The sequence below is a fragment of the Cetorhinus maximus genome, chromosome 7 (genome assembly GCF_964194155.1).
Source record: "Cetorhinus maximus chromosome 7, sCetMax3.hap1.1, whole genome shotgun sequence".
Lineage (NCBI taxonomy): Eukaryota > Metazoa > Chordata > Chondrichthyes > Lamniformes > Cetorhinidae > Cetorhinus > Cetorhinus maximus.
Genome location: NC_135885.1, coordinates 34,391,175 through 34,404,897, shown reverse-complemented (window position 1 = coordinate 34,404,897; position 13,723 = coordinate 34,391,175). Strand labels below are relative to the sequence as shown.

General features: G+C 40.3%; 1 protein-coding gene across 2 annotated transcripts in view; it reads left to right on the top strand.

The window, feature by feature from the left end:
* Positions 1-13,723, top strand: part of nbeaa (neurobeachin a) — a 1,012,857-nt gene that overhangs the window by 200,854 nt on the left and 798,280 nt on the right. For both annotated transcript variants that reach the window (XM_078545316.1, XM_078545315.1), the window contains exons 11-13: positions 2,524-2,632; positions 3,250-3,402; positions 7,517-7,685. In XM_078545316.1, the coding sequence (XP_078401442.1) occupies positions 2,524-2,632; positions 3,250-3,402; positions 7,517-7,685 (431 nt within the window). The remainder of the gene's footprint in view (positions 1-2,523; positions 2,633-3,249; positions 3,403-7,516; positions 7,686-13,723) is intronic.

Genomic DNA, 13,723 nt, shown 5'->3' with positions numbered 1-13,723 from the left:
TTGTACAATTCAACATCCTGGGAGGTTACCATTGATTAGAAATTGAACTGGACTAGCCAGATAAATACTGTAGCTACAAGAGCAGGTCAGAGGCTAGGAATTCTGCAGTGAGTACTCACCTCCTGACACCCCAAAGCCTGTCTACCATCTACAAGGGACAAGTCATGTGTGTTATGGAATACTCTCTACTTGCCTGTAGGAGTGTAGCTCCAACAACACTCGAGAAGCTTGACACCATCCAAGACAAAGCGGCCTGCTTGATTGGCACCCCTTCAACAAACATTCACTCCCTCCACCACTGACGAACAGTGGCAGCAGTATGTACCATCTACAAGATGCACTGCAGAAACTCATCAAGTCTTCTTAGACCTCACCTTCCAAACCCATGACTGCTAACATCTGGAAGGACAAGGGCAGCAGATATTTGGGAGCACCACCATCTGGAAGTTGCCCTCTAAGCCACTCATCATGCTGACTTGGAAATATATTGCCATTCCTTCACTGTCGCTGGGTCAAAATCCTGGAACTCCCTCCCTAACAGCACTGTGGGTGTACCTACACAGCATGAACTGCAGCGGTTCAAGAAGGCAGCTCAACACCACTTCCTTGAGGATGATTAGGAATGGGCAATAAATGCTGGCCTAGCCAGCTACGCCCATATCCCGTAAATGAATAAAAACATTTTAATACTAATTTCTTTTAATTTGCTTTCCTTGAGGATTCCAGAAGAAAAGTGGAGCCACTTCTGTTTTAGATACATCCATATAATTAAGCCTTGCATTTAGCGCTCATCTTTTAGATTTGTTGTGCCTGATAACTTTTGAGTAGTAGTTGATCTTGTTTATAAGTTGACTCTCAACTTTTGGTCAAAAAATCCTAACTGTTTCAGTTACCACTCACTTGCCACTTTTCCCGCATGCCAACTCTCCCTCTTGCTGACTTTCTATCACTTGCTGCTTCCCAGCCCGACTCTACCTGCTTCCCTGCCTGACTCTCTCTTTCTGCTTCCCCACCAACTCTCTCTCCCTGCTTCCCCACCCAACACACACTCACTCACTCACTCTCACTCGGTCCCCCTCACTCCCTCTCTCTCTGTCCACTTCCCCGCCTGACACTCTCTCTCTCTCTCCCCGCCCGACTCTCTCTCTCCCTCCACTTCCCTCCCCCTCCCTCTCTCACACTCTTACACTCCGCTTCCCTGCCCGACACACCCTCCCTCTCTCTGCTTCCCCGCCCGACTAGCTCTGGCTCTCCCTCTCCCTCTCGGCCTCCCCGCCCGACTCCTCCTCGCCCGACCCCCCTCTCGCCTGCCCTCCTGCCCCCCCACCCCCTGCTCGCTGCCTTCCCTGCCCGGCTCCCCCTCTCTCTGCTTCCCCGCCTGACTCACTCACTCTCTCTCTCTGCTTGCTGCTTTCTCCCTTGAACCCTCACTGTGACTGAAGATGCTGAGAGGGAGGAAATGATTGAAAGAGGCTTGTGAGCCGGAGAGTCGGGCAGGGAAGCGGCAAGTGGGAGAGAATCTCGAGCAGCGGAACAGGCCACTCCAAGATGGCGCAGATTGCACGCTCCGACCCTGGCACAAAATGATTTCGACCCTTGAAAATATTACTTGTGAATAAGGCAACCCCCAAAAATTCAACTTTTACACATATACAAGTTCCCCTCCAAGCCATTCACCATCCTGACTTGGAACTATATCGCCGTCTCTTCACTGTCGCTGGCTCAAAACCCTGGAACCGCCCCTCCCTAACAGCTCTGTGGGCATACCTACACCACATGGACTATAGCAGTTCAAGAAGGCAGCTCGCCAGCACCTTCTTGAGGGCAATTAGGGATGGGCAATAAATACTGGCCTAGCCAGCGAAGCCCATATCCCTTGAACGAATAGAAAGAAATACAGTATCCGCACATCGCATTTTAATCTCTGCATTCCGCTATACTACTACATTTTACCTTATTATGCCTATGTTTTTCTGATTCCTTGCATGGCAGGGAACTTTGTAAAATAAAGTTATAAAAATAATTTGAGTTATTTCCAGATGTGTTGGGACATGGGGAGTTTGTACAGCACCACCTGATGGTATGACACTATTGTGGTGTAACTGTTGTAGCTGGCTTGTTTTCCTTCTCACTTTTTATTCTGTCATACTTTTTCCTGGGTGAATTGCACATCGATCTCTGTCTTTTGAACTCTTGAACATCCTGCCAAAGGTTGTGTGTAAACAACATATGTAATTTATGTGATCTCTTTCCTTGCCTTCACCCACAGTGCAGCAGTACATAAACCCCGCTTGACACTTCTGCTCCTCAAAGCAACTGAGTTTCACTATGAGGACAATTGTTGGATTTAATATAATACGTCAAATTCTTCAAATTCTAATTCTGAATCTCTAGCTTTAAAATTCATTTAAGTAGATTTGTTCTTAAAGCAAGCAACCTTATAGCAAGCCCTATGGAGAACTATATAAGAATGGTAAGGAAAACTTTTTTTGAACTTTCTGTTTTTGACATATCTTTGTGCAGTGCAACCCTTCTGGCCTTTCTGGTTGAACTACTGAAGAGCTCAGTGGCCATGCAAGAACAAATGTTGGGTGGAAAAGGATTCTTGGTAATTGGCTACCTCTTAGAAAAGGTAAGTTTATCAAGACACACAACATATTACCTTAATTTAGAAGATGGAAATATATCTGGTTGTACCTGATAGATGAAGCTAAATGAATAATGCTTTATTTTGTGATATGTGGAAAAGCTTGTTTTTCATAATATTGTTTCAGGTTCAACAGTTATTTATTTACAGAAGTAACTATTTTAAAAGCTTGTGTACTGTAATTTTGAAATATTTTTGAATAATAAATGAAAATAAATGTTATTTTTATAATGGGAGTTGTTATAATCAGCAGAATTTTTAATAGGATAGCTATTTGCAAAGCTCCTTTCTTTATCTTAAGGGAGTAAATAGGAAATCTTTTCAAAATGTAACAGGCTAACTATGTGGTTTACATGTTTATATAATTGCTAAATACTTACAGCTGAATAAGTATGATTGAATTGGCAGATTTTATTGTCATATGATATAGTTATGTTGAATGACGTAGCAGTGGAAAATTTTCAGTTTCCCCAAAGTTAACATGATTTCAATGTTTTAAAATTACATTGTATAGAATATGTTATCAGGCGTTAAAGGTTGTGATTTAAAAGAAATTTCAGTCATTTACCACCTGTTCTAATTTTTCTTCCTTCTGCATATAGTCATCCAGGGTTCACATAACACGAGCTGTCCTTGAACAATTTTTGTCCTTTGCTAAATATCTGGATGGTTTGACCCATGGAGCACCTTTATTAAAACAGCTTTGTGATCACATCCTGTTTAATCCTGCCATCTGGATTCATACTCCTGCAAAGGTATGTTATAAAAATTATTGGGAACCCTTGTATGGTGCAGGGATAGCTTCCTTTTATCGCTTTTTACTTCTTACCAGTTTTCTGCACAATCACCTTACCCCCACTCAATGGAGGCATTGATTCTTCGCTGGGGTGTGAGACCTATGCCATTCTTTGTGTGTGAACCTTGACAGTGAGTCTTAACAGGCTGTGCACGAGGTTCAGAAATCAGATAATTAATTCCAGACAAGGAGATGCTTGTTGTACTGGTATTAGGAGAATTTATTAAACAACAAAAGTTATAATTAACAAATCAAGGCAATCTGTATTCCAGTTCAGATGGTTTTTGCTTCCCAGGTGGTTCTAGTGGTACAAATGGCTCGTAACTCCTTTTCTGTTGACTCTCCCTATGTCATCTTCAAATCTGTGCCATGAACCTCTCCAAATCTTTTACCCTTTGTAGCCAGAGGCTGTTCCTGTGTTCCGATGTACCTGTCACGTTCTAATTAGTCGATGCATACATATCACTGCCTCATTTAATCTTGTTACTTCATTTGTCAATGCTTTCATTAATTCATGAATCGTCATGACCCTGAGTACATACCAAACAGCATATCCTTAACACGTAAATAGTCCATTGTTTACTTTATCCTGTATAAATATTCACAGGACCTGCTGACCCCTGCACCCATTTAATTATAGCTCCAAGCTCCATTAGTCCGTACGTTTCTTGCAAAGCATATCTTGTTTTTCAAGTTACCTTTTGATTGCAACTAGTAATGTAGTTCGGACATCTATCCTCTACTTCCCTTTTCTTATTCACATCATCAATCCTTGTTACAATGTGGTTTCAATTGACTCGAGTCACACGGGCAGCATCGTCTCAATTGAGCATGTATCTAAAATTAACTCTGCATCTATCATGAGCTCATGCAAAATGCACATTAAAAAATCCATAGCACAGAAAGTATAATAGATATAAAATGTATAAAAGGTTCACATAGGTAGGAATGTATGTTGTGATGAGGGCATAAGGAGGCTACAAGGGGGCACAGGTTAAGTGAGTGGGCAAAGATCCAGCAAATGAAGTATAATGTGGGAAAATGTGACATCATCCATTTTGGCAGGAAGGATGAAAAAGAAGCATAATATCTAAACAATGAGAGATTACAGAGCTCAGATTCAGAGGGATCTGGCTGTCTTAGTGCATGAATCGCAAAAGGCTAGAATGCAGGTACAGCAAGTAATTAGGAAAGCTGATTGAATGTTGTCGTTTATTCCAAGGGGAATTGAATATAAAAGTAGGGAGGTTATGCTTCAGTTATACAGGATGCTGGTGAGACCACATCTGGAGTATTGTGTACAGTATTGTCCTCATTTAAGGAAGGATGTCAATGCATTGGAAGCAGTTACAGAAGGTTTGCGAGACTAATACCAGGAATGGGTGGGTTGTCAAATGAGGAAAGGTTGGACAGGCCAGGCGTGTATCCACTGGAGTTTAGAAGAGTAAGAGGTGACTTGATTGAAACCTTTAAGATCCTGAGGGGTCTTGGCAGGGTGGATGTGGGAGGATGTTTCCTCTTCTGGGAGAATCTAAAACTAGTGGCCACTGTTTAAAAATAAGGGGTCAATTTAAGACCGAGATAAGGAGAAATTTTTTTCTTGCAGGGGTAGTGAGTCTTTGTAACTCCCTTCCGCATAAGGCAGTGGAAGCAGTCTTTTAATTTTTTTAAGGTAAGGATAGATAGATTCTTGATAAACAAGGGGTTGAAAGGCTATCAGGGGTATGGGGAGGTTACAATCAGATCAGATCTTATTGAATGGTGGAGCAGGCTCGAGGCCTACTCCTACTCCTAATTCGTATGTTCGTATGTCCTGCAACTGTTGAACTGTATCATGGATAAGTCATATTCTGTCCTCACCTGACTTCCACATGTACATTTCCTGTAGAATTTTGTGGAGAATGATCAGAAGCACAAACTGGTTTTTCTCCTTCCTAAATACGAACACTGAGGTTAATTGTAGTTTAGGTGAAGTCAGTGGAGACTGGGATTTAAATGGGGGTTGATGTGTCCACTTCCATACTCTTTTCAACTTTTAAAAGAAAATTAACTTCCACAAATTTCTTCTACCACCATTATATCACCGCTCTCCGTTCCTGCCTCAGTTCAGCTGTTGCTGAAACCCTCGCCCATGCTTTTATTGTCTCCAGTGCTTTCCTAACTGCCCTTCTGTATTCCATACTCCATAAACTTGAACTCATCCTAAACTTTGCTGCCTGTATCCTAGTTCACACCAAGTCCCACTCACTGTTTGCTTGTTCACTTACACCCTGGCTGCTGAACACCTTAATTTTAGCATTCTTATCCTGATGTTCTCGTCCCCTTATCTTTGTAGCTTCCTTGAGCCTTAGAAACACTCTGAGCACTCTATGTCCTTTAACTCTAGCCTTTTTACTCATTCTCTCATATCCCACACCCTATTATTAGGATCTGTGCCTTCAGCCATCTCTGCTCTAAGCTCTGGAATTTCCTCCCAAAACCATGCCACCCCCCCTCTATGTATCCTTTTAAAATGGTCCTTAAATATCTACCTCTTTGATAAAAGCTTTTGATCAACTGAATGTCTCCTCCTTTGGCAGTCGATTTTTGATTGGTTATGATCCTGTGAAACCCCTTGGGATGTTTCACCATGTTAAAGGCACTATGTAAATGCAAAAATACTGCAGATGCTGGAAATCTAAAATAAAAACAAAATGCTGAGAGTTCTCAGTAGGTCTGTGGAGAGGGAAACAGAGTTAACTTTTCAGGTTGATAAATGTTTATAAAAACTGAGAAAAATTAGCTATGTATTAGGTTTTAAGCAGTTAAAGGTTGGAAGGTGGGAAAGAGAACAAAAGGTAATGTCTGTCATAGGGCAGAAGGCAGGAGAGATTAAACGACCAAAGGGTTGGTGGAGCAATGCCGAGGAGAGTAGAAAAGGGACAAATAAAGAAACAAAAGATGTGTTTAGAGGGAGTGTGAATGGCAAAAGGATGAACTGCTGCTGTGCAAAAGCCAAAAAGAAAATCAAAACAGGAGAGGAAAACCAAAATCTGCAAAGGAAATGGGGACAAAATGGGGCAGAAGTTACATTCTGAAATTGTTTAAATCAATGTTGAACTGGAAGGCTATTGTGCCTTATCAAAAGATGAGGCCCTCAAACTTGCATTGAACTTCATTTGAACACTGCAGGTAGCTGAGGGTAAAGAGATCAGAGTGGGAGCAAGGTGGAGAGTAAGGTGTTGCGTGCCATTTTAATTCCATGCCATTGGTATGTATGAGAATGAGGTCTGAAGTCATTGTTGCAAACTCCCAGGGCAACTCCCTCCTGACTGTATACCACTGTGCTGCCACCTCTGCTGTGTTATGCTGGAACTGTATAAAACGCTGGTTAGGCCACAGCTAGAGTATTGTCTGCAGTTCTCGAATCTGCATTAAAGGAAGGATGTGATTACACTAGAGAGAGTGCAAAGGAGATTTACCAGGATGTTGCCTAGGCTGGAGAGTTTTAGTTATGAGGAGAGATTGGATAGACTGGGGTTATTTTCCCTGGAGCAGAGGAGATTGAGGGGGGACATGATTGAGGTGTATAATTGAGGGGCACAGGAAGGAACTTTTCCCCTTGGTGGAGGAATCAATAACCAAGGGGCATAGATTTAAGGTAAGGGGCAGGAGGTTTAGAGGGGATGTGAGGAAAAAATTTTTTACCCAGAGGGTGGTGGGAATCTGGAACTCACTGCCTGAAAGGGTGGTAGAGTCGGAAACCCTCATAACATTTAAGAAGTATTTGGATGTGCACTTGAGATGCCATGGCATACAAGGCTATGGGCCTAGTGTTGGAAAATGGGATTAGAATAGTTAGATACTTGTTTGACTGGCGCAGACTCAATGGGCCGAAGGGCCTTTTTCTGTGCTGTAGACCTCTATGACTATGACTATTGGTAAAATAATTGAGATTTTGATGAATTGGTGGTAATTGTTTGCACAACTTTGAAGTTAAAATCTGTTTTGCTGTAACTCAATTTATGTTAACATTTCCTTTTTAGGCATAGGTTTCACAATGAGGCCAATCATCTTTTATGTTTAATTTCTAGGTGCAGCTTTCACTTTATACGTATTTATCTGCTGAATTCATTGGCACTGCTACTATCTACAGCACTATACGTAGAGTGGGTACTGTGCTGCAGCTAATGCATACGCTCAAGTATTACTACTGGGTAATTAATCCATCTGATTGCAGTGGCATATCTTCCAAAGGGCAAGGTAAGAATTATATGAAGCTTTTTTTAAAGATTAAAAAAAATTGCAATTAACAGAATCTTCTCATTTCACTTCTCCAAAATTCTAATTTTGATGGTTTCAAATGTTTGAGCATATTTGATCACACTTTCTTATTTGAGTCAACAATTGTAATAGCTGCTTAATGTAACAGCTACAAAATGCAGCTTAGATTTACCCTCAACATAATGAAACCATTTTTGACATTGATAAAATACTTTCCTATAAACACAGGTAAACGTTGATGGAGAAAATTTACTTCATAATTTTTATCTGCTGAAATATGAATGTAGGAACTGGAGTAGATCATTCAGCCCCATGAGCCTGTTCCATAATGAGAACTTAATGAACAATATAGGATTTCTGGTATCTTTACTAGGTGGAACTGACCTACCTCAATTCAGTAGGAGTGCTTGTAGTGAAAATACCGGTGCAACTGGTTTTCTAATAATTAAGCTTTCATCCATACCTTTGTTACGTCTAGGTCCAACTACTCCAAACCTGTTTTGACTAGTCTCCTACCTTGCACCCTTTATAAACCTGAGTTAATCTAAAACTGCTGCCCTTAGCCTAACATGCTCCAAGCCCCATTCACCCATCATTTCTGACCTACATTGGCTTCCTGGCAATGCCTTGATTTTAAAATTCTTATCCTTGCTTTCAGATTCTTTCATGGCCTTGCCCTTGCTATCTTTGACATCCTGCAACTGTCTAAGATCTCTGCACTCCTCTAGTCCTGGCCTCTTGCACATTCCAAATTTTCATTGCTCCATTATTAGCAGCCATGCCATCAGCTCTCTAGGGCTTAAGCTCTGAAATTCCCTCTACTCCTGTTTGCCTCTCCTCCCTCCTTTAAGATGCTCCTTAAAACTTACTCTTTGACCAAGCTTTTGGTCTCCTGTTCTAATATCTCCTTATGTGGCTTTGAAGTCAATTTTTTTGTTTGATGAAGTTCTTGTGAAGCACTATGGGAATTTTAAAAAAAATGTATTTTTTCATTGGGATATGGGCCACGTTGGCAAGGCCAGCATTTGTTACCCACCCCTAATTGCCACAACTGAGAAGCTTGCTAGGACATTTGAGAGGGCAGTTAAGAGGCATTGCAGTTTTCCTAGAGTCGCAGATTTCCTTCCCTAAAGGACATTTGTGAATCAGGTGGGTTTTTACGACAATCGATGATAGTTTCATGGTCACCATTAGTGAGCACGGCTTTCAATTCCAGATTTATGAATTCATTTAATTACAATTTAATTAATTGAATTTAAATTCCACCATGGCACGGATTTGAACCCATGTCCTCAGAGCATTAGCCTGGGCCTCTGGATTACTAGTGGAGTGACATTGCCACTAGCCCAACCTCTCCCCCAAAATGTTTATAGTGTTAAAGACACTATGTAAATTACAAGCTGTTGTTAGGAAGACAAATAAGAAAACTTGGTCATGAAAAGGATTGGAATCTTGTGTTAAGCTGTCAGCTCCTGTTCGCTTCTGTATATAATTGATTATTGCAGTATGTTATGCTGTTTTATTAGCACTTGACAGGTTGATGGTTGAGTGCAAGAAATGTTCTTAAAATGGAATCAGATGGAAAAAAGCTTGTGAAAGTCAATCTGATGTAGTCAAATAGGAAACTTTGACCTTGTACTAACACAAATGGTGTGATATAACTTTGGGATGAAGTCACCCAAATTGGATTCTGATAAGCGGTTTTAGGCTATATCAAGGTAGTTTTGAACTGGCAGCAGCTTAGCTAGCTAGTGTGAAGTGAACTTGAAAATACTTCTGAGCACTTGGTTGAATTCTCCAGGAACTGTTTGATCATCATTTCTCGCAATTTGCCATGAGAAAAGACTAAATGGGACAATGGCACAAACAAAATGTAAAGGAGCATGAAATAGAGCAGATATCATCCCAACTGATCTCTGCCCATTCTGCATACTGTTGATGTTTCCAATGGGCATTGTGGCAAGTGATGGAAGCTCACCTGAAACAGGTGAGAGCTTCATTAACATGTGGAACGGAAGGGTGGGACATCCTGTATACAATTTCCCATCATTTGGCATGCAGAACATCCAATTTAAATCATGTTCAGGAAACTAATGTTACTAGGAAAAGTAATAAAAGATGCCAAATAATGTGTCAGCTGTGGCTCAGTAGTAGCAGTCTCACCTTTGAATCAGAAGGCTGTGAGTTCAAGTCCCACTCCAGAGACTTGAGTACAAAAATTCAGACTAACACTCCATGATTATTGAAGGAGTGCTGCATAATCAGAGCTGCCGTCTTTTTGATGAGATGATAAACCGAGTCCCCTCTGCTTAGGTAAAAGATCCATGACACAATTTTGACGAGCAGGGGAGTTGTCCCTGATGTCATGACTAATATTTATCCCTCAATCAACATGATTAAAAAATAGATTTTCTTGTCAATTTGGTTGTTAATTTTGCTCTGGGCATGAGATGTGGCAACTGATGGTAAAATGGTTCTGCCAGAATCATGTCATTCCAGACAGATATTGATTTCAAACCATAACCTGCAGATCAATTTGTCCAAAGTCACTGAAGATAACTTGACCATTTGCTTAATTGTGCTGCTTGGAATGGCTTATTTTCAGTGTTTGACTAGAGTTGCCTTGTATTCAAGTGTTACTGTTTTGCGATTTGATTATTATGCACAATGTTTTGACTTTTGTGTCTCAATAAAGCTGCCACACAGCCTTCCTCAGCCGATAGGATGGAGGTAGTCTGATCAGCTGACCGCCATGATCATTTTTGCTACTGTCCTATAATCAGTGGGTGTTTTTCTCCCATCATGCTAAGATGAAAGATCTCCTTATTACAGGTTGCTAACCTTGTGTATCCAGTGGTCTGGTTGAGCTCAGTCCCAAGCAGTCTTCTGCTGAGGCAAGCCTACATGTGCTATTGCACTGCTTGTGATTCGTGTGTAGTTGTCACATGGTGAGACTTTACTCTTCCGCTGTTGACACGGAGTAAAGCTAAAGAATTTTTTTTTCCCAATTTTCTCCCCTTCTCTCCTCTCCTGAAGGTGGTGACTCATGCTGGGGTATGGTTCCACAGGCACCAGCAGCCCTCCGGTACCTCACCCAAGGGTCTATTCTTCATGTGTGAGCCTATACGGTGAGTATCGGTGGGCTATTCGACTGTGGGGCATCATTGCCAAGGGAGTCCTTTCTGCACCTGATGTCCATGCATGCGTTTTTTAGCAAGGTAGCTTCATAGTGACCTGGAGTCGCAACTTTGCCTGGTTTTTATGTGCTGCCTCTCTACTCTGGAGCATTGAAAGATGAGGTACCATTCTTGAAGTTTGTGTTGAGCTTAACTGGAGCAATGATGGAAAGCTTGGAATGTAAATGGAAGGCAAAAATTGAAGTCTCAAACCACAGATCAAGATTATGCTGAGAACATAGCTGTATTTAGATCAGCCTTCAAAACTGGGACCTGCTACGTATATTTTAACCAATATGAGAATGGGTTACACAACAGTTCAAGAGAAGTAATGGTGATATGTGCAGTAGTTACCTGGTTTATCCCTGTGTTGGGGACTCTACAGCCCCATGACACAATTGCATGTTTTTGGAGCATTGAAACATAATATGTGGTGAACGTATCAAATTCTTCAAATTAGTACCATATTATCCAAATTAACTTGTTTATAGGTTCTCCTGCTTTCTTTTTTGAATATATTGTATTAAATTGGTTGTAGTGTGATTTGTAAATGATGGCGATGAAAGGGTTGTTAAGAGTAAAAATATATTTTGTAATAGCAAATGAAAAGGAGATATTGAAAATGAGCTTCAATCGTATCCTAGATCTTTTCCACTCCCCTAAATTGAACTTGAAGCAGAATTTGAAATATGCATTCGCCATCAAGATGTTTTCTCGTTTTCCTGTAGTACCAATTGACCTGAACTGTGTAACATTCTCTTGCATTGTTTTTCTGAGGCGAAGGATTGAAAAAATAACGTAGGTGACAAAAACTTGCATAATTGACTGCTTCTAAAAATCATGGAAGTCTATTGTGCCAACTCTTCCTGTAAAAACTAAATCTAAGGTTGAGATTTGTAGGCAAGGGATGCTTACAGTAGTAGCAGCTGTAATTATGTGAGACATTATCCTAAGATAGACTGCGGTAAGACAAAAGCTTATGACCAGATTTAGAAGGGGTCCTTTGAATGTATCTGGTAATTAGTATGTTGCACATTCAACAAGGAAGATGCAATAGTAAATTAGATTTTGCATAGCGAAGTAGAAGAAATAAGTGAACTATAGTTAGGTAAATACTTAGAAAATAATACCATAGACTATTCAGAAGGGTTAAAGATAAAAATGTTGACCTAGAAATTAACCAGTTTTGATGGAATGAAAGGTGACCTAGCCCATTATTAATTTGCTGGAAAATGTAGCAGATCAATGGACAAGCAGTTGGAAAAAGATTATACAAGATCAATATGGTCGATTAAAGAACATAAATATAAACATTCTATAGATTAATAGTGAGAGTAGAGTTAAGATTAGTTTTTAAGAAGGGCAAATGATAAATATTGTAGAGATAATATAGAAAAAAGAAAAATATTAAAGGTATAGAAGGGAACCAAGAAGGAAATCTGGAGTATGGATAAGGGAAATATAAGAATCAAAAGGATAGTCAGTGAATGGATGCGACCACTAACAAATGAAGGAAGCCCTTGTAATTTTGAATAAGAGTGGCATGCTTAATAAGTAGTATGCCTCTGTCATTCAGGATGGTGAAAGTGCCTGAAGATGATGATAAAGATCCATTATTGGAGGTAAAAGTCAAAAGGACTTTGTGATAAAAAGAATGAAGTAAAGAAGTCGCTAGGCCAAATAGTATGCATCTCAAATACTGTAGGAAGTGGGGAGCAGAAAGCTGATTTTTTTGAAAATGGGAGTTTTGTCAAAGGATTAGAGATCGGTAAATGTTACATCATGATTGAAAAATGGGGAAGTGGTTAAGCCAGGATATCACATTTAAGTTACAGTTGTGTTAGTTGTATGTGTACCTGTACTGCTGGAGACAATAAAATAAACACTTAGGCATGGACTCATCAAGGGTAGTCAGTATGGATTTGTGAAAGATAGGTCGCACTAGGCCAATTTAATTGAATTTTTGAGAATATTTGAGTGTACAGCCAAAAGGAGTATGGTAATTTTAAGATATAGATTAAAACATAGATTTTAAGAACATGATTCATGAGGACATGTTAGAAAAAATAAGGCACATGCTACTGAAGGAAGTGCAGCCAATGGATAGAGAGATTACATGGAGATAGAAAACAGAGGACAGGTAAATAGATGTTTGCTTTGGATTGGTGGGTGATGGCTGATAAGAATGCCTTGGAGATTTGCTTCCATTTGTGCACATAATTTCGACATAGGCAGAAGATAAATGATTCTTTAAGTTTGAAGCTATCATCAGTTGGAGGTTTGGCAAACGATAAGGAAAATTGCAGATTATAACACACAATTGAATTGTAGTAGTGAACAATTTTATAAGTAAAGCTTTTTAAAAAATTATTCATTTTCATCCTGCGGTATTGCATGTGGTTTGGCAGAGGAAGATCAAGACCAAATTCAGTATTCAATTCAAGTAGGATTAGAGGGCTAGGGGATTATGGGCCTCACTGGGGGAAGGGCAGGGCAGAGGGGTGGGAGCAGTGAGAAGGAAGGGGTCTATTCTGTTGTCCTTGCCAGGCCTGGATTTTATACCAGTGAAGAGGGATGAGGTGGATTATTTTCCTGCTCAAGGATTAGACTTTTCCTTTTACTTAGGCTTGACTTTGCTCACAGTGGAGGGGAGGAATTGAAATGCTTTCTGCCTTAAATTTTGCTTTGAATGCAGGAATGTTTGAGGAAACAACCATGTCATGATTTTCTATCATTGGCTTTGAGCTAAAGATCCTTTCTTGCACGCTACCTACTTGTCCTCTAACTTGGAGGAGCGCTCTTTCCATGTCAGCAACGTAACAGCTTTGTATTTATATAGCG